This window comes from Tenrec ecaudatus, chromosome 12 (genome assembly GCF_050624435.1).
Source record: "Tenrec ecaudatus isolate mTenEca1 chromosome 12, mTenEca1.hap1, whole genome shotgun sequence".
Classification (NCBI taxonomy): Eukaryota; Metazoa; Chordata; class Mammalia; order Afrosoricida; family Tenrecidae; genus Tenrec; species Tenrec ecaudatus.
Window position 1 is genome coordinate 24414047 of NC_134541.1, and position 25088 is coordinate 24439134.

The 25088-nt window shown below is 54.2% G+C and overlaps 1 protein-coding gene across 1 annotated transcript in view; it reads left to right on the plus strand.

Annotated features, from left to right (window-relative positions):
• TGM2 (transglutaminase 2) overlaps window positions 1–25088 on the plus strand; it is a 41027-nt gene that overhangs the window by 11728 nt on the left and 4211 nt on the right. The window contains exons 4-10 of the mRNA XM_075528760.1: window positions 7114–7232; window positions 8761–8889; window positions 9912–10089; window positions 14722–14857; window positions 15791–15894; window positions 18112–18354; window positions 19271–19543. Coding sequence (XP_075384875.1) covers window positions 7114–7232; window positions 8761–8889; window positions 9912–10089; window positions 14722–14857; window positions 15791–15894; window positions 18112–18354; window positions 19271–19543 — 1182 coding nt within the window. The remainder of the gene's footprint in view (window positions 1–7113; window positions 7233–8760; window positions 8890–9911; window positions 10090–14721; window positions 14858–15790; window positions 15895–18111; window positions 18355–19270; window positions 19544–25088) is intronic.

A 25088-nucleotide genomic window follows, 5' to 3' on the forward strand; every position in this document is an offset into this window, starting at 1 on the left:
CAGAGCCCACTCGAGGGCACCTAAGAGTAATAACAACGTCCCCCAAGTGGGTGACTGTAACAAACAGAAATCCATTTCTTCACAGTTTAGGGCGCCAGGAGGCCTCACTATTAACTGGAGCCGGCCCTCGGGGCAGGCTTTCTCCTGCTCCATCACAGGCTCTGGGAAGCCCTGGCTGTAGTGGTCAGCACTGGGCTGCGATCGATCCTCATGGTGGGCAGTTGGGAACCACTAGCCGCTCCGCAGGAGAAAGAATGGGCTTTCTACTCCCATCCACAGTTACCGTCTTGGAAACCCACGGGGGTGGACTGTGAGTCAGCACTGACGCATGGCCTTGAGTTTGGTTTTTCCAGTTGAGCCATGTTGCTGGCTCCTTGGCGGATCACCCCTCTCTCTGATTCCTTGTTGACTCTTTTTTTAAAATCATTTTATTGGGGGGCTCGTAAAACTCTTATCACAATCCATACATCCATCCATTGTGTCATGCACATTTGTACATGTGTGGCCATCATCATTCTCGAAACATTTTGTTTATACTTGAACCCTTGGTATCAGCTCCTCATTTCCCTCCTCCCTCCCCCTCCCTCCTTCACAAACCCTTAATAATTTATAAATTATTATTATTTTGTCATGTCTTACACTGTCCAGTGTCTCCCTTCCCCGACTTTTCTGTTGTCCATACTCCTGGGAGGGGGTTATAGGCAGGTCATTGTGATTGGTTTCCCTTTTCTCCCCCCACCTTCCCCTTCCCCTCCTGATATTGCTCATCTCATTATTGGTCCTGAGAGATTTATCTGTCCTGGATTCCCTGTGTTTCCAGTTCCTATCTGTACCAGTGTACATCCTCTGGTCTAGCCGGATTTGTAAGGTAGAATTGAGATCATGATAGTTGGGCGGTGGGGGGGGGGAGTAAGCATTAAAGAACTAGAGCAGTGGTTCTCAACCTGTGAGTCTTGACCCCTTTGGGGGTCAAACAGCCCTTTCACAGGGGTTGCTCAATTAATAACAGTAGCAAAATGACAGTTATGAAGTAGCAACAAAAAATAATTTTATGGTTGGAGGGTTACCATAACATGAGGAACTATATTAAAGGGTCAGAGCATTAGGAAGTTTGAGAACCATTGAACTACAGGAAAGTTGTATGTTTCATCCTTGTTATACTGCACCCTGACTGGCTCATCTCCTCTCCAAAACCCTTCTGTAAGGGGATGTCCAGTTGCCTACAGATAGGCTTTGGGTCTCCACTCAGCACTCCCCCTCATTCACAATGATATCATTTTTTGTTCTTTGATGCCTGATGCCTGAACCTATTGACACCTCATGATCACACAGGCTGGTGTGCTTCTTCCATGTGGGCTTTGTGGCTTCTCAGCTAGATGGCCACTTGTTTACCTTCAAGCCTTTAAGACCCCAGACACTATCTCTTTTGATAGCCGGGCACCATCAGCTTTCTTCATCACATTTACTTATGTATTACTTTGTCTTCAGCAATCCTGTGGGGAAGGTGAGCATCATGGAATGTCAGATTAATAGAACAAAGTGTTCTTGCATTGAGGGAGTGCTTGAGTGGAGACTCAATGGTTGACTCTCTTTTATATCGCAAAGAAGGTTGACTCAATACCCCACCCTCACCTGAGCTCGTTAACATAACAAAGACCAACAAAGCTTGCCCAAAGGGAATTCTAACCGCCATTGTTCAGTGTCCCTGAGCGGAACCTTACCATCATGGTGCAGCCCCTGTGTCAATCCGTGCCATGGGGGCTCTTCCTCCATGTCACCGACCCCCTACTTTACTGAGCAGTGTCTTCTCCAGGGACTGAGCCCTCAGGGTGACATGTCAAAAGTGTGCGCGAGACAAAGTCCCATCATCCCTGATTCTAAGGAGCATGCTGGCTGTACTTGCCATGTACGGTGGATTTGTTTGTTCTCCTGGCGATCCCCGATAGTCCGTATCTCCACCAACATCACAACCCAAATGCACCAGTCCCCCTCTGGTCTTCCCAGCCTTCCCAGGCTTAGGAGGGCTGGGGAATACCACTGGCCAATCAGGTTGTTTACTTTAAGACTAGTTTTTATGCACTGCCTCTGAGAACAAAGAGCAAGCAGCTGGGCCATGGTTCCCAGAACTCAGCCACTTTCACATTTGTTTTCCTTGCTAGGATCCGGGGGAGGGGTGGGTATCCGGGTGGAAGACCCACTCAAACAATAGATAGTACAAGCAAAGTGCTATCTTTGCTTGTGAACACTTTATAATCTGTGCATCAGATTTGCCCAATCATAGGCATTGAAAGCACACACACACACACACAAAACCCCTCCAAATTCACTGCCATCGAGTCAATTCAGTGTCTCTATCGGGCAGAGTAGAACTGGCCCTGTGGCTTTCTGAGACTAATTCTTTAGGGGAGCAAAAAACTCCGGCCTTCTGCCCCAGGACAACTGGTGGTCTCCACCTGCTCCCCTTACAGTCAGCAGCCCGAAGTATGACCACGCCACCAGGCATGTAGGGGTTGGAATTTACATTTATTTGGAGGACACAAGTCAAATCCTGACATCTTTTTACCCCAATTTATAGACGAGTAAACAGACTTTGGGAGGTTACAGGACACACCCAAGGCTACACAACCCCTAAGGAATTCCACCCCAGTTCCTTCCGAGGCGAAGGCCCAGGGGCTCCACAGCACCGAGAACTGAGGCAGGCTGGCATCGTGGGTCCCTCCCAACTCAGGCCCAGAGCCATAGCGCTAGCCTGGTCCTGGCTCTGTTTCACAGACTCTTTTAAATCTTACCAGACTAGTGTAGGGAGGGAAACCGAGGACAGTGAGAGAAAGGAAGGGAGGGGTCCAGGAAAGGTGGGTAAGATCAGTCTAGTTTCTGAAGCCCCTCCTTGCACATCTTCTCAGTGACTGCTCTCCACAGTCCCAAGGGGAGACATTAGCGGTCCCTTCTCCCAGACAGGAAATAGAGGCTCAAGTGTTCAAGTGGCTTTCAGGAGCACTCTCACTAAGTCAGGAGCCCTGGTGGTGGTGTGGTTATGTATTGGGCTGTGATCTGCAAAGTCAGAAGTTCAAACCACCAGTCCCTCTGACTCCTGTAAATAGTTAGCCTCAGAAACTCAGGGGCAGTTCTGTCCTGTTCTATGAGGTCACTGTGAATTGGCATGGGTTTGATGACTGTAAGTTTGGATGACTTTTGGTTCACTCAGCAAGTCAGTCATCAGGGCTGGAAAGTCCCCAGGAAGCCTTGGGGAATGCTCCTGGGACTGCTTGAGCCACAGAGAGGCTGTGGGCCCCCTCCCTCCTCAGGCCTTGTTTCCCTATTTAACAACGGAGGCGTTTGGATCTGACAGTGGTTTCTTCCTGCCCCGACACTGTGGGAGTGGGTCCTGCCCTTAGAATTGGCAGCTCCCCACTTCCCCTCAAAGCCTGGGCGGGTGGTGGAAATTCTGACCTTCCCAGCCCTGGACACCATGGTGGCTGCTTCCTTTCTCAAAACTTCAGCTTTTCTTCCCCACTTGGGGGCATTTTATAAACATTTGAGCAGAAAGATTTGTTTTCCTCTCGTTTACATCTTCTGACTTTCGTGTCTTGTTATTACAGCAAGATAATAGGCTACCAGATCCTCCTTATCAAAGAGCCAAGCCCCGGACTGGTGCGAGCGCCACATCTCTAGCCCCGCCTCCCTTTTTGTTTGTTTAAGGGACACCACTGAGGGCCTTGTGGCAGAGGGACATCCTCTCGGGGTCATCGTGTGGTGTGTGTGCTTGAGAAAGTGCCATATTTGGCTTTCTACTCCAGTAAAGAGTTATTCTCAGAAGCGAGCCCACAGGGGCAATTCTACTCTGTCCAGTTGGATCGTTAGGAATCAGAACCCACTTAATGGCAGAGTTTTGGTTTGGGGCATCTTCAGACATAAAAAGGGCACCGTATATATATACAGTATACATCCGTGTAAAAGGGAGAGGGGGCGTGCCAGGGAAGGTCGCTGGGGAGCCATTCCCACCCATGGCGTCCCCGCGTGTTACTGCGCTCCACCGCGTGTTCTGGGCTTCCATCTTTCCGGAAGTGGATGTGCGCCGGGCCGAGCTTCCATGGTGCCGCTGTCTGGATCCGAACAATCCACGAACTTGTTTTTCCCTTCTACTGTGTGTCTTGAGATCGTGCTGTATAAATCTGCATCCATCCTTCTTCTTCGCTTTGAGAGCCCCAATGCCTTGCTTGGACCTTCCCGGGCATGGGGACCCCTTCCAGATGGCTCCCCCGGGCTGCAGGGAGCAGCACTCCCGTGTCTGGTGTCCGTCCACAGGGAGTGGTTCCAGGCGTGTTTGGAATGGGTGCCCGTTTATAGGGGCTGAGACTAGTTGGCAGCCCTGCGCCAAGCATGCACCAGCTACAAAAATGGAAGGAGTAGTAGGGATCTGGGAGGGCCCCTTTCCCCCCACATTCTCCCCTCCCTCCCTCCCTGCTGGCGGAGAGTTGAGGTGGCGGTCAGCCAGGCAGCAGGGTGGCTAATGTGACCCATATCCCAAGGGTGGAACTGGTGATCAGGAGGCAGGAAACTGTGCAGAGGGTTGGGGGGTGGGGAGGAAGTGCCAGGGAATTGCTCAGAATTGGGGGGAGGGGAGGGACAGAGACCCTCTTCCCCCTGGTCTCCCAGACTGACATAGCTCAGCCCCAGTCATGTGCTTCTTGTCCCCAATGCCCCCAGGGACCTTTGCCAGAGTGAGACCAGCCCAGGGCCTGGCTGGGGGCACTCTCCCTGGGCTGGTGAAAGCCTGATTTTCCTTTCTTTTCTGATTGGCAGAATCAGGTGGCTACTGTAAGACTCATTTTTACGCACTGCTGGCCGTGGTTCCCAGAACTCAGCCACTTTCACATTTGCTTTCCTCGCTGGGATCGGGGGAGGGGGTGGGTAGACCGGTGGAAGATCCACTCAAACAACAAAACTCAAACTGACGGCCGTGGAGTGCATTCAGACCCATAGCAACCCTGTGGGGCAGCGCGGAACGGCCCCTAGAGGTTTCTTGAGACTAACTCTCCACCTTTCCCCTGCAGTGCAGCTGGTAGCTTTGAAAGACAGACCTGAAAGTTAGCAAGCCCAACGCATATCCACGCTGCCAGGGCTCCCCCAGAGTAGCTTGGGTGCAGCCTGTCCCTTCAGGGAATGCTTGGGGGCCAGAGGGCTGACTTCCGCCCTCAAAGCCCAGGGGCCGGGTCTGGACGTGTTGCTTTTGGAATCAGAAGAAAGCATCCTTTTCAAGTCAGAGAAGATGTCTCTAGATAGGCACCTCTGTGGGTAGATGGGGAATCTCTGGGCAGTGCAAGGTTTAAGGGGCTCAGTGGCTACCCTCGAGGTTTGTGGGTCCAGCCTACTCAGAAGGCCCTGCTGAGCTGCCTCTGCATATCCAGTCTTTGGGGTACAGTCCTACACACGGGGGCACCTGAGTTTGGGTCGCTGCAATATGTGGTTGTGGTTACTGCTATCGGGTGCCAGGAGTCATGGTGACGGAGTGGTTACACATTCGATCTGCAGGAGAAAGAAAGATGCGGCTTTCTAGGGTCGCTGTGAGCCGGCAGCGAGTTTGGTTTAGCTGGTTGTTATTGTCAGGTGCCATCGAATCAGCTCTGACTCGCAGCCACCTGATGGACAACACGACCAGGGGTCATCCGGCACGGTGCCACCCTCACGAACAGTAATATAGCTACTGTTACCCAGTGCAGTCCTAAGAGGAAAGTGTTTAGTTTTCAGTTATCCTTTTTTGATGGAGGGAGGGTCTCCACGATAGCAAAAACGCCCAGGGCTCACCAGCAGCCTCAGGCGGCCCCGCGTGTCTGGCCTCAGTTTCTTCCTCCGTGAAGTGGGCTGTAAAGGCCATCCAGCTTCCAGAGCCCCTCCCTCTGGCCCCAGGACTGAGTGCCCTGCATCTTCTGAGGGGGTGTTCCTTAGCACTCTCTGTCCTCGGCCTAAAATACTACCCCTCCAAGTACCCAAGCCTTTGTCATTTAACAAGACAGATGCCACCTCCAGGGAGCCCTCTGGGAACCCACCCCTGAGTTGGACAGGAGTCCACTGCACCTGAGCTGCAATCTCCCTTGGTTGGCTTTCCCCTCTTGCACTGAACTCTCTCCACCTTGAATTAGAGCATCCCTGCTTTGTGCCGGCACCCTCGTGGTGCTAACTGAAGGGTCACCAGTTTGGACTCACCGGCCATGCCGCCGGAGAACGATGCAACAGGCTGCTTCCGTAGAGATTGTTGTTGTCATTAGTTACCGTCGAGTCTGCTCCAACTCGTAGTCCAACCCCGTGCACAACAAAAGGAAACAGCGCTTGGCCTCCTTGGCGTCTGGCAGCCTCACCTCGTCCTGATGTTTGAGCCCATAGTGATAGCCACTGTGTCCATCCATCTCCTTAAGGGCCTTCCTCATTTCCATGCCCCTCTACCAAGCGTGGGTCCTTCTCCAGGGACTGGTCTCTCCAGACAACATGTCCAAAGTATGTAAGAAGAAGTCTGACCATCTTTGCCCCTAGGGCGCATTCCGGCCGTCCTTCTTCTGAGACAGGACTGTTCGTCGGCTTGGCAGTCCATGGTGCTTTCAATATGCTTCGCCAGCTCTACATTCAAATGCACCGATTCTTCGTTAAGATCTGGAAGGATTTTTTTTTTGGTCTGGATTTTTAAAGACACGATATATTTCAACACAGCCTATCTCAAGAAAGAAATCAACAATTTCTTTAACAATAGCCTGTTAAACCCTCCATATATGTGGTTCTGTTTCTCCTCCTCCTCCTCTCAATAACCTTCCCCCATCCTCTCTCTGTTCCCACCCTGGTCCGTAGCCTTCTTGTAGTCATCATCATGGTCTTGTCTATTGCTTTATAAACCACATTTCTTTGTTCTTTTCCCCCTCTCACTGCAGTGGTGCTGTTTATCTTTGTTACAATTGACTGGGTTTGCTAAGCATCGTGTCTCAAGGATTAGTTTTCACCATCACAAGAGAGAAGAGCTTTGGAGCCACCTGCCTGGTCTGGGGAGGTGGCACCCTGCTTGCATGTCTGCAAGGACCCTGGGCCGCACCAGCCCCAGAGCCATTGACCCTTCCTTCCCACCCACAGCGGATGACGTGTACCTGGACTCGGAACAGGAGCGGCAGGAGTACGTCCTCACTCAGCAGGGCTTCATCTACCAGGGCTCAGCCAAGTTCATCAAGAGCGTGCCCTGGAACTTTGGGCAGGTAGGCTACGCTGTCCTCCATCCCTCACACTGGTGCTCGCAGGCCCTGCTGGGTGCCAGCCCTGGGCAGCCAAAGGTGCAAGCAGGTGCCAGGGAGGCCACAGAATGGCTTGGGGCTCAGAGAAGGCTGACCTGACTACCAAGCTTCAAGGTGGGGAAGGCACCAGGAGGGAGGGGCAGGCAGGGCCACATACCATATCACTGGGGAACGCCCACTGTGGGCTGTGGCGGTTAAGCCACAATCTTGGCCAGTGGACCTCAAATGTGAGTTCACATCACAGCCTCAGGGTGAGTGAATTAACACCCCTGGACAGACTCCACCCTTGAAGTGTCTGATTCAGCAGGTTTAGAGTGGGACCTAGGGGAGCCTTGATGGCATAGTGGTTACCCATGAGCTGTGATGCGCATGGTCAGCAGTTCGAAACCACCAGCCACTCGGAGGGAGAAAGACAGGGCTTTCTACTCCCGTGAAGTTACAGTCTCGAAAACTCAAAAGTAGCAGTTCTACCCTGTCCTATAGGGTTGCTGTGAGTCGCATCCACTTGATGGCAGTGAGGTTTGTTGTCTTATTTTTTTAATAACAGTGGGATCTGAGAATGTGTGTTTCTAGAAGGTTTGAAGGTAGCCATGAGGCTGGGCCAGGAAGCACACTTTGAGAACCACTGGATTAATTGTATGAATTAGCTATTGCTAAGTAACAAAGGAGCCCAGAATTTAGATGTTTAAAAAACCACCACTTATTTCTACTCAGGGAGCTAAGGATCAGCCAAGGACTGGCTGTCTGACCTGGGGAGTGGCGGTCCGATGGGAGAGCCCTTGAGCATGGGGGAGGGTGACAAGAAATGAACTGGAGTGGTGTAATGGAAGGTGACAGGGAGTGGGTCCTGCTCTGGATACAAGATGGCGTTTGACTTTTGACCCTAAGGATGAGAAGGTGGGAGCCAGGCACAGAGCAAGCCGTGGGAAGAGCATTCCTGGCAGACGAAACTGCCAAGACCTGTGTCCTTTGGCAGTGAGCCTGGGGCAGAATGAGTGTTAAGTGGTGAAGGGTGAGCTCACACTGGTTATGCAGGGCCTGGGATCCACCTCAGTTCCGAGTCGAGTGAGGTACGGGCCTCTCTGTGCCTCTGAAGGGTGAGTGGGGCCCTAGGACAAGTGGGGGATTCAGACGAGCAGCAAGGGTACAGGGTACCCTTGTGGGTACAGGGGTCATGAGGTGACTGAGGGTTTCTGGGTTCCCCTTTCTGTAGATCCACTCCCAATTCCCAGGGTGCCCCATTTGGGCCCTCAATGCAGGTGCATTGGCCACCCCTTCCCTCCCTTGTGTCACACATCCATGGCCTACTCAGTGGCTGCCTGCACCCTCCACGGCCCAGAGACGCTGGCATCTCAGAGATGGGGGTGACACAGACTGGGCCCCTGTGTCCGCTGTGTGAAGTGGCGTGGGCAGGCAGGGCCTCAGCTGCTGGGGCCTTGGAGGGGAGCTGACGTCTCACGCCCTTCGTTCTCCCTCGTTTCCTGGGTCACAGTTTGAGGAGGGGATCCTGGACACCTGCCTGCAACTCCTCAATGTCAACCCCAAGTTCCTGAGAAATGCCAACCGAGACTGCTCCCGCCGCAGCAGCCCCGTCTACGTGGGCCGGGTGGTGAGCGCCATGGTGAGTTGCGGGGTGGGGGGGAGACCCCCCCACCGGGGTCACATCCCACTCAACCCCGGGGTCAGGACTCCTAGCACCTCCCTGGCTGTGATAACACAGGTCTTGCTCTGTGCTGGGCAGCAGCAGGAGGAAGACCCAGGAGATGGGCAGGTCTGCGTGTTTGGGAAGACCAGGTTCCCACAAAAGAGAGTGGCACCAACCAGCCCCCCAAAGCTCCATTCCACCATTTGCCAAATGCCACCTGTGCCCCAGGCACTGCAGATACCGTTGGCCACAAGATATCCGCGGTCTCTGACTTCTCCGAGTGGAGGGAAGCCAACACTGGCCACGCTATCACAGGCCAATAATGAGAGCAGCCAGTTATTACAAGGCATGACGCGTATGATTGAGAAGCCCTGAGTGGGGGAGCCTCAGACCACGGCGGGTGGGGGTGGGGCTCAGGGAGGACCTCCCAAAGGTGGGGAGGCTGGAGCTGACTCAGTAAGGGGGAGGAGGAGGAAGAGTGCAGCCCAGGCTGAGAGCAAAGCTATGCAGAGGCTCCAAGGAGGGTTTGGGGACAAGAAGGGACGCCAGTGTGGCTGGAGTGACATGAGCCAGGGGCCTCCAGCATACAGAGAGCAGTGGGCAGGGGCCAGACCAGGCATGGACTGTGACCAGGAAGCAGGATCTTACTCTGGAGGTGATGGGAGTTTGCGAAGCTTGAAGGGAGGGAGGAGAAGTGGGGCCAGGGTGGATTTTTGTAAAACTCAGATCATACCACATCACCCCCTCCCTAGCGGCCCAGCACTCCGCAGACAGACCCACATCTCCAAGCCGAAAACTCTTCATGGTGCCAACGCCTCTGCACCTCTTCTCTTCTCCCTTCTTCTCCCCACCTCCCACAAACTGCCATCTGTCACACCCTGGTCCCTTTGCCCCTGCTGCCCCCTCCTCCTGTAACTCCGTCCCCACTCATGCCCATCGGAGTGCAGCAGGCACCTCTCCCAGGCTCTGGCCCCTCGTGACGCACCCCCGGGTTGCAGGTCAACTGCAACGATGACCAGGGCGTGCTGCTGGGTCGCTGGGACAACAAGTACGAGGACGGCATCAGCCCCATGTTCTGGATCGGCAGCGTGGACATCCTGCGGCGCTGGAAGAGCGAGAGCTGCCAGCGGGTCAAGTACGGCCAGTGCTGGGTCTTCGCCGCTGTGGCCTGCACCGGTGAGTTGCACGATCAGCAGGTGGGAAGGGCCTGGGACCTGCCCTTGGCCTCTATGCCCCACCCCCCCTAAGTGGAGTCAGAGGAGCCTGGTCCTGTCTCTTTTGCGTGCTCTGCAGCTGGCCCCGCCCTCTCTAGCCCTGTTTCCAACAACTGCTCTGGGCGGGCGTGGTAATTCGAACCAGGGGACGTGGTGGAGAGCCCTGTGGGCTCTGGATGGAGAACATGAGCTCTGGAGCGAGCCAGTCCTGTCTGCAAACGCTGCTCTGTCATCCCCTTGCCCTGTGACCTTGGGGAAATGTCTCCTCTTTTCCTCACCTGTAAAACGGGAACAATAACAGAAGCTACCCCTAGGCTGGTTGTGACATCGAGGCTGGCCCAGTGCGGCTCTCAGGAAGCGTGAGTTATTAGTTACTGGATCATCATGAGCACGTCATCACTGTGGAGAAAGCAAGCGGTGCCTAAAATGCAGAGGAGGAAAGAGAAAGCCAGTTTTTTGCAATAGAGAAACAGATCTTTTTAAAAAAAAAAGCCCATCTTGAAAATTCAAGCCCAGGGACTACGCAGGGCTGTTCCAGGGTTGATGATGGTGCTGGTCTGAGTGGAGGAGCATTTTTGAGTTAAGCATGTGGACTGTGGGCGTCAAGACCCGGGTTGAGATCCAGACTCTGCCTTTTACCCGCGTGTGGCTGGGAGAAAATCATTGATGTTCTCAGAGCCCCAGTCCCGGGATGGTTGTGAAGATGACAATGACTAAATCTATGTGACCTGCTTAGGATGCTGACAAGCACATAGAAGCAAAGACATAGTAGCTATGTATCTATCTATCTATCTATCTATCTATCTATCTATCTATCTATCTATCTATCTATCTTGCTATTGCTTCCTAGCAGGATGACTGTTTGTGTGAGGCGGGCTGCCTACAGAAACAAAGCCAGTGACGCCCATGCCCACATGTGTAGGAGAAAGAACATTATATCAAAAAGTAATTTCGTTGCAAGAAGGCAGCCCAGCCCAGCCCAGCTCCGGCTCAAGGCCACAGGTCTGATGCCAGCCAGAGCCCCTTCCTCTTCAGACGAACAGAGCTGCAGGCCAATGATGCAGGAGGGGGAAGCAGAGAGCAGAGAGCTCACAGGCTGGTGGATACAGAAGCTCATGGATCCAAAGTCGAAGGGAACACGGCCAGGTGTGGGCACTCTCCAGGTTGGTGACCCACCTGGGGCCACAGCTGGAGGCAGACACAGAATCCCAGCAAGGAAGAAGGCGAAGGGCCAGAGAGAGCATTTTTTCAGTCTCTCTTATTAAAAAGACCACACCCCCAAGGGGGCATCACAGGCTGTGACCTGATTGGTAGGTTGGACTCCACCCCTACCCTTTCCCACAGGTGCAAGTTGACATAAAATCTAATTACCACACTTATCTCTAATGGGCTCAGGAAATCGAAGGTCCCTGGTTTTTCTGACTCACAGGCCTGAGGGGACTCTGGGAGTTGGCCAGCATTGTTTTCCACCCTAGCAGGTAGGGACACCAGCTGGGCTGAGCTTGATCCCTGTCCCCAATCTCCTGACTTATTGCTCCCTTGTGACCTCTGAATTCCCTTCCTCAGGGAAATTTCCTCATCCCAGACCCTTTGCTCAGAAAGACCGAAAGCACTTCTCAGAGAATCGCCCGGGGAAACCACACAGACCGTGGCTTTGGTCACCAGATTTCCCCTTCGATGCCCTTTCACCCTGAGCTCTGACCCCTCGGAAGGGTCAGCAGCAGGTCTTGCTCTAGATGGTCCTCTGCACACAGCAGGCCCGGCCAGGGTCATGGTTGCCCCAGGCACCGCCCAGGCCCAGTGTGTAACAGAGGCAGGGACATCTTGGTCAGCTGAGGGGCCTCAGTGAGCTGTTTCTGTGGGCAGCTCGAATCCCAGCTCTCCCCTCAACCGGGGGGTGGACTCAAGCAAGCGAGCGGATGTCCCCAAGCTTCCGTTTCCTCACCCGTTTCCTCAATGTTGACGCCCTGACTCCACACCTCCTGGGACCCCGGGAGATGTGGCTGAGCCATCTCTCGCTCAGGTTAGGTTTGCGTTTGGGGGTTTCTGAGGGAAGTTGGGGGTCCAGCACCTTCAACAGGATCCCCAGGCATTGTCTCTGTGTCCACAGGAACTGGGCAGGCGTTTGCAGTGACAGGCAAAAAAAAAAAAAATCCCCTAAACTCACAGCCTTGGAGTCAATGCCAACTCATAGGGACCCCCATAGAACAGGGTAAAACTGGTCCTGTTAGTTTCCAAGAGGGTAACTCTTTATGGGAGCTGAAAGCCCTGTCTCTCTCCCAAGGAGAAGCCAGTAGCTTCGAACTACTGACCTTGCAGTTGGCAGGCGGATATGCGATTACTATGCCACCGAAAGCTCCATGTGGTGTCAGGCACTGTGACGCAATTCATTACTCCACAGACTGCCCAGCACCTCCTCAGGCCCGCCCTAAGCTGGATACTGACCATGCAGAGACGGGCAGAGGAGCGCTGCCCATACCCAGGGTTCCTCTCTGAATCATCACACCATTCAGAAGAGCTGGTATTTATGATTCGATCCTCTCTCACAGGAAGAAATAGGCTCAGACAGGGGAAGTGGCTGACCCTAGGTCACACAGCTGATGGGTGGCTCAGCCAGACATGGAATCAAGTCTGTGTGGATATGGGACACCTCTTGGCCTTTGACCGTGACGGTGAGGCCTCCCAGGCCATCGTGGGGCAGCAGTGGTGCCTGGCTGCCCCCCAAGCCTCTGGCCCAGACACTTAGGCCTGAGGTTGGAGCCCCACCAGGGAGGAGGGTTAGGGGAATTCTGGCTCCTGCCCTGACCTCGGGGCACAGGAACTGGGCAAGAGGTGGGGCCTGAAGATCATAGAGGATCCTCCCAGTACCCACAAGACTCCTGGCCAGAGTCCAGGGCCATGGGCAGCTCTTGTCCTGGCTAACAGCAGGCCCAGGGCAGAGGTCACAGCCTGGGCCCACCCAGGGGATCCACCTCAATTGAAGCATGGAGGAAATTGGCCTTTTAGTTTCACTTGCCTCTTCAGATGTCCTGTTTCTCACTGTCTCCGGGGAACCTGTGACTTAGAATACAGATCAGGAGCACACTGAGAACGAGGGCTGGAGCTCTCAGCATTCCTTATCTAGGGCTCCTGCGACACATTCGCCGCCCCCAGGAATGTGTGCTGCCCGCAGCCTCTGCACTCTTTCCCTGCAGAGCTGACCTGGGTCAGTCCTCGCCAGCTGACCTGCCTTCTCCTCCCCCGGCCCGGTCCCAATATTTACCCACCTGTGTTAGTCTGGGTGGACTAGAGAAACAAAGTCATAGACACTCATCTGTGTAGAGGAAAGCTTTATATCTAAGAGTAATTGTGTATTAAGAAAGCATCCCAGTCCAGATCAAGTCCATAAGTCCGATATTAGCCCCCCCATATACCCAGTACCAATCTGTAAATTCTTCTTCAGACTCTTGCAACTCGTGCATTGACACTGAGGCCAGGAAGTTCACAGGCCAGTGGGTGGAAAGTCTTGTGGACTTTATCCACGTGGCTCCTCCTGCTCCAGGGCTCTGGCTGCCATCAGCATAGCTCCATGTGACTTGTCAACAGGAATGTCTCACAGGGAGCGAGCGTGTGTCCTGCCTGTAGCGAGCTATTTATCTCCTTAGCGCCTCCAAATGAGGTCATCAAGCTGGGACCTGAAGGACAGGCTAAACTCCACCCCTTCACACTTAATAGTCTGAAGTGGACAACAGATTATGTAACTACCACACCCCCTCTGTAAGCAACCCTTGGTCATGAACCCAGACCCTCCTCCAAGAAGCTGATGTGGTGACCCTGGTCAGTAGGAGGAGAAAACAAGACCCAGAGAGGGGCAGAAACCTGGCCCAGGGCAGAGGGCCAGGAAGCCACATAGCTGGGGTTCAGTGGCAAGTCTCCTGACCCTGCTCTCTCTTCTGCTTGCTTTTCAGGGACATTCTGTCATTCCCTCCCTCCATCTCTGCGTCTCCTTGCCCCCCTCTCGCCTTCACCCCACCTGACAAAATACCCAGTGCCCAGGGTGCTGGGCTCTGGGGCTGTAAGAGGAGACCGACTCCTCGCCCTGCTCTAAGTAGGGACTCCCCACTTCCCCGGGCCAGGGAGATGGTGCTGAGTGCAAATGCTGCGGCGAGCTAGGCCTGGTGGCGGGGCCTTCCAGGCTCAGGGGCAACAGGTGCCAGTGCCCTGTGCTTGGCAGGAGCGCTCCAGAGGCTAGTGTGCCAGGCGCAGAGTATGTACTGAGTGACTAGGGGCTAGACTCTACAGGACCAAAGTGCCACCCCGGGAGATCTGTGCTTGACCTCACGGACCATGGGGTGCCACTGAAGGTCTCTCAGGGACGTCTTGAGGTCAGGTTTGCATTTCTGTCTCCCACTGGCAACCATGATGAAAGGGACGTAGTGGACAGGATGTCAGCCTCGGGCGAGGCACCCTTGTCCAGGAAAGAGGGGGTGGTTCTGACCCCCCCACTGCCTGTACAGTGCGATCCTAATGAGAATGCCAAGGCCCAGGCAGATGCCTCCAGGGTCTCAGCCCATCCACTGACCCCTCTGTCCTTCCTCTTCCTCCCCTTCCCCAGTGCTTCGGTGCCTTGGCATGCCCACCAGGGTGGTGACGAACTATAACTCAGCCCATGACCAGAACAGCAACCTTCTCATCGAGTACTTCCATAACAAGTTTGGGGAGATCCAGGGGGACAAGAATGAGATGATCTGGTGAGGATGGGACCATGGGGCGGGTGGAGGGGGGACAGAGGGACATCTGGGGAGGCTTCCTGGAAGTAGGCCTTAAAAGATGAGCTGTGTCTAGACAGGAATAGAAACAGATTTGGGGTTGGTGAGGGTTGGGGGGAGTCATCCCAGCAGAGGCCCAGCAAGGACACAGGCTTGGGGACAGGCTGTCAGTGAACATACATGGAGAGGCGGCCAGAGGTGGGGGAGGAGACACATATGGGTGAGGAGAGACCATTAGGGGGCCTGGGTCAAAGATGAGGGGACAGGGTCAGGGGCTCGGGTCTGGACAAGACAGGGCAGAGCCAAGGAATTGACAAGAACATAAATGTAAACCCACTGCCACCAATGCCTGTTGACAGCGACCCTATAAACCAAAATCACACTCACTGCCACTGAGTCGATGCTATCTCATAGCAACCCTATTGGGAAGGCAACCATCGTCCCACTGAGTTTCTGAGACTGTAACTGTTTATAGGAGTAGAGAGCCTGTCTTTCTTCCTCAGAGCGGCTGGTGGTTTCAAACTGCTGACCTTGCAGATCACAGACCAACATATAACCACTACACCACCAGGGAAACCCTATAGAGCAGAGAAATGCCCCCTCTGTGTTTCCATGAATGTAAATATTTATGGGAGCAAGCGGCCTCCTTTTTCTTCCATGGAGCGCCTGGTGGGTTTGAACCGCCAATATTTCAATGCATCAGTTGACAAGAGGCGCCACTGAAGCAGGAGGTGAAGGAGGCAGGGGTTTGAAAATGACTTCTGGGTGCAGGAGTATTGAGAGGAAGCACCAGTTCAGCTTTGCACAAGGCCCTGGGTGTCTGGGATGAGCCCCAGGGAGGTGCCCAGGAGGAAGGCGGGCAGGAAGTCCCCCAGTTTGCCGTTTGGCTAATGTTCTGCTTCATTGCCCCAACAGGAACTTCCACTGCTGGGTGGAGTCGTGGATGACCAGGCCTGACCTGCAGCCGGGCTATGAGGGGTGGCAGGCCCTCGACCCCACACCCCAGGAGAAGAGTGAGGGTGAGTAGCAGTGGACCCATTCTCTAGACGAGGAAGCTGAGGTTCAGAGAGCTGGAGGACCTCCGCTCAGGAGGGCCAGAGCTGGGATGCTAGCCTGGGTCTGTTTGACGCCCGAGACCATTGGCTAGATATTTCCATATCAGTTTGTGGGCGGGTACGTGGGTGTGTTCTTGGTCAAGGCACTCAGCTGCCAACCAGAAGGCTGGAGCGTTACAAGGCCCAGACGTACGTACGCTGAGAGAGATACACGTGTTGTTGTTGTCAGGTGGCACCGAGTTGGTTCCAACTCATAGCAACCATGGTGCGCAACAGGACGAAACACTGCCCGGTCCTGTGCCATCCTTACCATTGCTCCTGTGTGTGAGCCCGTGGCTACAGCAGAGATGTGTGCGTACTCTCACTCACTGTCTTGTAATGCCAAAGAATGCCAGTGGTGTTACAATATCATAAGTGAAAGTTTTATTTTTATGTGGTATATTATGCTGCCTTTTTAAGTTGGGATTTTATACATATTTAATAAAAAAGGTACAATTGCTACCATAATCAGTTTCCAAACATTCCTTTTCTGCATGGACTTCTTGACATTACCTCCCTTTTACCCCCTCTCCCCCACTGTATCACTTCCCCCTGAGCCCCTTATTCTACTGACTGCCCCTATAGGTTGATCGATCCTGGGTTGCATATAAGCAACTAACACAGCATCAGGAGGTTGACCTCCATTGACATAACTCCTCTGAGCTAACACTAAGATGAATAAGCAAAAACCAAAGAAAACAATCAAACCAAAAATACAGAAAATTTTGGAAACCAGGTCAGGTCCAACCTGCATCATAGGGGAGAATCTACTGACAATGTTTTTATTGTTCATGTCAGATTTCTGCCTTTGACCTTGTGTAGTCCTCTCTCCCAAGCACTCTGTTTAGTGACCACTTTCCTCCCATTCCCTCAATTTCAGATGCAGGAACTTCTTCGGAGGTTTATTTCCTGGGTAGTTCCACAAATGAATCTTGGGCTCCCACTGTCTGCCCGCGAACGTTTTATGTTTAATTTGTGATATCAGAATGCATGTGCTCCTTCCTAAAACGGGAATCCGTAGCTCCGTAACTTCCTGGTAGACATGGGTGTAAAGGGCATCTCCAACCATCCGTGACCATGCTGAGGTGTGCTGTCTGCGTGGCTTCATCCCCCTCCCCGTGACAAGTCACAGGTGCAGCTGACACTGCTGTGTGGTGCTTGGGAGCCTTCGTTTGCACTTGAAGGAAATTCACTGTTCCAAAAACAGTGACAAAGGATGTGATATTTTTTTCCCCCAACCAAGTTCGTGGACCCCTGAATTCTATTTGCAGCACCAAGGGGATCCATGGACCCCAGGTTAGGAATTAGGAACTCCTGATGCTCCTGCTCCGCCGGTCCCCCACATAGCACTAACATTTCTCCCTCAGTGAACATGTTCCATGATTTGAATTGGGATCGGATGTTACCATGTCCAAAAGAGGGATGTGCTATGGCATAGCTGGGCAGCCCCTGGTCTGCAGCGCTGAGATCACCTTTCAGCAGTCCCCATGCCCTAAGGTCAGCTGCCTGCGGGGCACAGACTTCAGGTTCCCCCGAACATCCAGCAAGATGGCCACACTCCTTCCAATTGCATTGGCTACTGCTTGGCTCCAGCCTGGGGATCCAGCCTTGGGATGCACGTCAGATTTCTACGTTCAACCCTTAGATGGCATTTAGTGGGTGCCCAGAGCCTTACGCATAGAACTCCTGAATCCTCATTGCTGGGAGGTGCTTCGGAATTGTAGCCGCCTCTTATACAGCAGGACACGAAGCACTGCCCAGGCCACCCCGTCCTTTGTTGTCACATCCGATCCCATTGTTCCAACCCCTGTGATAACCCATCTCCTGGAGAAACTTCCTCTCTCTCACTGATGTCCTTCTGATAACACGGCCAAAGGACACATGACCAAGCCTCGCAGGAAACAGCAGCTGAGAGAAGTCCAGTAACTAGCCCAAGGTCACACACAGGGCTGGGCTGGTGTTCGAACCCTGGCAGCTGTGCTCACGAACCCTATTTTCAATCTTGACTGCCCTGCTAGGGATGCAGTGATTGGGTCAAAGGACCCATGGATTTTTTTTCTCCATGTAGTTGATATGTGGAAGGGCCTGGAGGGACCCTCCTCTTCACCCCAATCTATCTCCCTTCTTTTTACCCCAAACCAGGGACCTACTGCTGCGGCCCAGTTCCAGTTCGTGCCATCAAGGAAGGCGACCTGAGTACCAAGTACGACGCCCCTTTTGTCTTTGCCGAGGTCAATGCCGACGTGGTGAACTGGATCCAGCAGGACGATGGGACCATGCACAAGTCAGTCAACCACTCCCTGGTCGTGGGGCTGAAGATCAGCACGAAGCGAGTGGGCTCTGACGAGCGGGAGGACATCACTCACACCTACAAGTACCCGGAGGGTAGGCACCTGCCTGCTCAGAGCCCTGGGCCCTTGCCTTGCAGATAAGCATCCCATTTCCTAGCCCACCGGCAGCGTGCCAGCAGCCTGGGCCTTTTTAAGTGCCGACATGCACTAACGACCTGTCGGTTACACTCTGTTGTTAAAAGTCCCTTAGCAGCTAGTACAAGTTTAGCAGACACCGTAGGGGATGGTGGTAAAAAGAGTTAGTCACATAGTTTAAGGGTTATGAGTTGGGCCGCTAACCTGAAGGTCAGCAGTTTGAAACTACCTGCCACTCAGCAGGAGAAAAATGAGGCTTTCTATTCCCATGAAGAGTTAAAATTTCGGAAGCCCACTGGACAGTTCTACCCTGTCCCATAGGGTCGCTGTGAGGCCAAATTGATGGGATGGCAGTGAGTGCGTTTGTTTTGTTTTTGTAGAGAACGCCAGCGTCCATTAAATAAATTTTTTTAAATAACAAAATCATTGGCTGGTGTCAACTCTGACTCAAAGCTACCCTATAAAAGACAGGGTAGAGCTACCACTGTGGGTTTCTGAGACGGCAATAGAAAGGCCTCATCTTCCTCCCAGGGTGCCGTTGGTGGCTTGGAACGGCCGACATTTCGAAGACTGATTTGTTGTTGTTGTTGTTGGTTGAACTCTTACTAAAACTGAAGGGAGAGGTATGCGTCTTAACAGCCACCGCCCTGCCCGTGTGGTGTGTGGCGCTGCTCGTGGACGCGGCGTTTATTTTCCGTACCGGGAGGACCTGCCGCTGACAGGTGCCTGCTCACGTTCTCTTCCTTGGCGGCACGTCCCACAGAAGTGTGGCAAGTAGGGACTCCCTCGGGACCTCTCTCAGAAGCCAGTTTGCCGTGCCCATGCTCCATCCCATTAGTCCCTCGTCCTGTCGTGACGAAATTCCTCCTCCACAGGGTCCGCAGAGGAGAGGGAAGCGTTCTTGAAGGCCAACCACCTGAACAAGCTGGAGAAGAAGGAGGAGACGGACATGGCCATGCGGATCCGTGTGGGCCAGGGCATGAACTTGGGCAACGACTTTGACGTCTTCGCCCACATCACCAACAACACCTCCACCGACCAAACCTGCCACTTGCTGCTGTGTGCCCGAACCGTCAGCTACAATGGGGTCCTGGGGCCCGAGTGCGGCACCCTGGAGCAGTCCGAGGTCGCCCTGGAGCCCTTCTCCGGTAAGGCTCAACCTTCCCGGGCCATTCCTAGGCCGTTCCTGGTTCTCATGAGCACTTAACACTTACACTTGCCTTACACTTTCAAAACCAAAAGTACTCACCGTCCGCAAGTTGATTCCAACTCACAGTGACCCTATAGGATGGAGTAGAACTGCCACTGAGGGTCTCCGAGACTGTACATCTTTATGGGAGTGGCAAAGTCACCTGTGGTTTTGAACTGCCGATCTTGCTGTTAAAAAGCCCAGCATGTAACCTACTATGCCACCAGGACTCCTTGTATATCGCTTATTCTGGGTGAGGCCATATTCTAAGCACTGGGCAAAAGCACTGAAACCTTATCACCAAAGTGGGTGTTTGATTCTAAATAATGGAAACACCCCATTTCCCAGACGTGGAGACTGAGGCACAGAGAGATGGAGCCATTGACCCAAGATGAGAGACTTGGGAAGTGGCAGAACCGTGAGCTGGACCTGGATTTTAATGATGACCCTCTTCTACTTTGTTGTATCTCCCTGGGGTCTGAAAGACCCAATGGCAGTAAGAGCTCAGTAGCTCAGACCTGGAGAGGAAAGTCAAGTTTCCCAAGAACACAGAGCAAGTGAGAGACAGAAGGAGGAACCACCTGAGCTGACAGGGTGGGGCATGGGGGGTGGGATCAAGCAGCCATGTCCTAGAGGTGTCCCCTGGCCTCTGGAAGGCCCAGGCTCGCTCATTCCCTTTCTCCTTGAGTTCCCTCAGTGGGGCAGGAGCCCTGGTGGCATAGTGTGGTGAGTGTTGAGCTGCTAACTGCAAGGTTGGTGGTTCAAGCCCACCTGCTATCCCATGGGAGCACAATGAGGCCGTCAGCTCCAGTAAATGTTTATAGACTCAGAAACCGTCAGGTGCAGCTCTGTGAGTTGGAATGGAATCGGCAGCAGTGGGTTTGCTTTTTGATGTATTGGTGGTGGTCGTGGTCGTGGTGGTGGTGCATCATCTTTCCTTCAACAGCAAGGACCTGGTATCCCTCCCCGACCCCCACCCCACTTTTCCTCCCGGAAGTGGTGTCAGTGAACTATGGCTGCATAGCAAGCCACAGCACCCCCACCTCAGTGTCTGAGTGTCATCCATGTCTGCGGCTGCTCACATGTCTGACCTCTGAGCAGTTCTGCAGACATGGGCCAGGCCTTACCCATGTGTCTGTAGCCAGCCAGTGGTCAGCTGGAGGCTAGCTGGCCTCCGGTGGCCTCCCTCACGTGCCTGGTCCTAGCTGGAGTCACCGTGTGTAATGATAGTTTCACGAGAGGGGGAAGACCACACAGGGATCGGTGTGACGATTCTATCAGTCTGGCATGGGTGGCACACAGTGCCAGTCTCTGTGCAGGGGAGAGGAGTCCGTTCCAGGCCCTTGTTGGGGAACCCCACTTGAGAAGGGCAAAGCTGGAGCAGGCTCGGTCGCCTTGTCTGGTTATCTTCCAATAATGCACGTGAGGACCCAAAGGTGTCAGGGCTGCCTGTGGCTGCACAGAGCCCAGACTCGAACCCAGGACTCCTGGCCCACAGCACCCAGTCCCGTTCTCTTCAGCTTGGAGCCCCACATGCACAAGTTAGGCAGAGGGGTCCTGCAGCTGGGGGGGCTGTCGAGAAGGCCTTAGATGTGCTTAGAAGAGCAGCATGATCATGGCAGCGATTCGCAGCCTGTGGGTCACAACCCCTTTGGAGGTGGAATGACCCTTTCACAGGGGTGGCCCGATTCATAACAGTAGCAAAATTACAGTTATGAATAGCAACGAAGATAATTTTATGGTTGGAGGGTCATGAGGAACTGAGGAACTGTATGAAAGGGTTACGGATTTCGGAAGGTTGAGACCCACTGCGGTAGAGCATCTTCCCTGGTGCTCAGGGAGGAGACTGTGTCCCTCTTCCAAGCCCTTGACACGTCCTAGCTGGCAGCATCTCAGGCTGCCCTGCACCCTGGGTGGGACAGCACATCAGGGCTCATCCTGGGCCCCAGGAGTGGTCTGCTGCATGGGGACTGAAGGGCCCCAACTCATCCCAGCTTGCTGTGTGGCCTGAGCAAAGCTGTGTGACCTGCTCTCTGGCCCTCGTTGGACCCAGCAGGCATCTTGTACGTGCAGTTGGCACTCAGTGTAGGAGCCGTAAGATCACCCCTTGGGACGGGGTGGGCCCAGGGCAGAGAGATGCTGATTATGTTTTAGGGGTCTGCCTGCCTCCCCCACTCCCCCACCTGGTCGCTCCAACAGGGCCAGTCTTTATTCTCCCTCAGCCCACAGGTGATCAGGCACAGCCTGCGACGTTGCCTTCCTCAGAAAGCACCTGCAGTAGGCAGAGGCCACCTCTGAGGTCTGCCTGGGAACTCCTGGAGTGCCAGCCCACCCAGGGCGACCCTCCATGTCTGCCAGTCAGTCCTGAGTTGGGCTGAGCCCTCCATGGGCAGAGCCCTTGGCACCAGGGACAGATCCTAAAGCCAACCAGACTGGGCTTGGAACCCGGGGCCGTGGGTGTGGCAATGGCTAGGTGACTGAGATGCTCGGGCAGGCTTTTGCACACAGCGTGGTACCCTTGCTGCTCACTTGATTTGCAGGGCACGAGGAGCAGAGCACCCAGCAGGGCAGGAGGCCAAGGAGCCCCTGGGACCTCTCCCAAGCACCTGCAAGGCTAGGACCCTCAGCCCTGTGTGCCTCGATGAGCTGGAACAGGGGCTGTGTGTCTACTGATCTGAGATGTGTGGGGGTAGTCAGGATAGCCACCCCACAGGTCCTGAGAGTCAGCCAGGCCTGGACTCCCCTGTTTCTCTCCTCCCGCCAGGCCTCGGGCCCCCACTTTGGCACCGGTGGCTCCATCTTTAAGGGTGCTCGCCACCCTTTTGTCTCCATGCTGATCAGCGCCTTCTGGTGCTCAGAGCCACTCCGATGGGGACGCAGCCTCTTTCCTGGAAGGTGAGGGGGCAGAGGTGACCTCCAGGCCTGGGCCAGGTCTCCGTCAAGTCACTCTTCTCTCCCAGTTACCACTGGCCCACCTGGGACGAGCGCCCAAAGGGGCTTCAGTCAAAGGGGCTTCAGTCAGTTTTTCTTATCACCCTGGGACGTGTCTACACGGCATGGGTCCTTCCTCCTGCTGGACTCCCACAAGGGGCCCAGACTTGGGGTGCAGGGAGAAGGGGGTGAGAAGGCAGAGACCGTGCATGTTGCCCACCAGCTGGAAGGTGGAACTGGCTCGAGATGCCCCCTTTGGGGCCTCCCATGTGAAGCTCAGCTGAGACAGACCCCACCACGCCTTGGCTGAGTGGCTTGTTATTCTTTGTTGATAAGGGCTGGAGATTTCCATGTGCCTGTGGACAGGAAGCCAGGCCCAAGAGAGCAGAACAAGACCCGGTCACCCCCACCCCTGTCGCTTGGCTCAGCTGTGCTCCCCCTTTTCCCGTCCCTGCCCTCCCTGCCTCCCCAGGTGGCTCACTGGACTCCAAGCCTCATGACCACCACCACCACCCCCGGGGCAATCTTCCAGAACAGGGCAAACTGAGGAATGTTTGGGACACACTGGACACAATGGCTTTTCCAACCAGCGCCTGGTCCATGCCTGGGGATCGCGGCTCTCAAAGGCCCGCCCACCCTGGCCTCAACCTCCTGGAAAAGTCAACAGGGGGTGAGGGGCGGTCACATCCTCAAAGCTTTTGGAGGACATTGTTGGCTTTCTGTCCTGGGGAGCTGCCCAGAGTTTCCACTCTGCACCCTTGACCCCTCAGCTGGTCCCCTCTTTGCTTTGGCAGACCTCTTGATTTCTTCTCCCCACGCCATCAGATCCACCCTGGAAAGACTCAGGCTGGGCGGGTCAGGGCAGCATCGCCCAGCGCTCCAGGACGCGTGGGCACAGATGGGTCCTAACCCTTGAATCACACGCTGATCAGGGGACCTCAGGAGGAAGGCTTAGCAGGTGCTACCTGGTCTTTAACATCCCTGACCCGGGGCTAATTTCCCACTTAACAGCACATTCGGGGCGAGCTCCCTGCAGACAATAGTATCCAGCCAGAAGTGTCTAGCACAACGGTTTGCTTGTATTCTCCCACTCCTATAGAGATTCAACCGGCTGCGATCGAGTCCATTCTGACTCGTAGTGACCCTATCAGACAGAGTAAAACTCTCCCTGTGGGCTTCTGAGGCTCTCACTCTTTATGGGGGGAGACAGTACCCTCTTTCTCCCACAGAGCTGGTGGGCTTGAACCACTGACCTTGTGGCTAGCAGCTCCGTGCAGAGGTTCTCCTCCATCCAACGAGGTCGCTCTGAGTCAGACGTGGATGTGCTGGCACCCCACAAGGACCGCCACCTTCCACTTGGAATCAAGGAGAGTGACGGGCTGCTGCAAGGAGCCCTGGCAGGTGTGGGCGGGGAGGTTCCATGTTGAGCTGCTAACCACAAGGTCAGCAGTTTGAAACCAGCCAGTCAATCGATGGGGGAAAGATGAGGTTTTCTGCTCCCGGAAAGAGTTACAATCTGGGAAACTCACAGGGGCAGTTCTACCCTGTCCTGCAGGCTCGTTGTGAGTCAGCATCAACTCGACGGCACTGAGTTTGGGCTGGGGGTGCACTGCAGCTAACAGTGAACGGTACCTAAGAAAACAATAATTTAAAAAGCCACACGGAACCAATTTAAAGATAAATGATGAGCAGTTGCTGAGGAAACAGACAGGATTCTGAAATGTGCATGGTTGGAGTTTGGAAAACTCTGGTCTCCTGGGGAGGGGGAACTGGACACAAAAAAGGAGGCAGCATCATGTCCTGTGCCGGTGCTGACCCCACCCTCTTGGGATGACTGGCCCCAGGTTCATTGTGAGTGGACAAGCAGGGCCTCTGGACTCTCCATCCAGTGTTTTTTTTTTTCATCTCTCCTGCCTACTGCTTATGAGCGCGAGCAGATCCATAGTACCTGGGGCTTCAGTATTCTTGCCAGAAAAATGAGATTAAAACACACACACACACACACACACACACACACACACACACACACACTCCAATTCCTCCTGGCTTCTTTCTTGTTTCCTCATCACTGGGCAGTTTTTGCTCCAATACATGTTCTGGGCTTCGTTCTGCCCAGCAGGCACTGGCTATCTCAGGGAGCAGAGAGGGCAGGTCATCACAGCCCAGCAGGTGGCCGAGCAGAGGGTGGGGGGGCACTGAGGCCAGGCCTCCAAGCTGTGTGCACGCAGGCAGGCATGTTTCTTCATCAGTAAAATCCTGGGGGCAGTGAGTTCCCAGCCCTGAAGGGGGTGCTGGGGAGTATCGCTTGTGCATTTCACTCTGGGTCTACCAGCTGCCTGGCCAGGACAAGTGTCCTCACGGCTCCACCTCAATGTGCTTATCTGTGAGTTGGGCACTAATAAACATCCAACCTGTGGGTTTTTGAGAAGGAGGCTTTGAGGTGGGGAATATGTACCCGGCACTTTCCCACTGCCCCCTCAGCTCATGCCCCTGTGGCCCTCACCCTGGGCACAGGCGAAGCAGCTGAGGTCCTGAGGGGCAGAGGCTTGCCCAGGGCATCGGCTAGCAAGGGA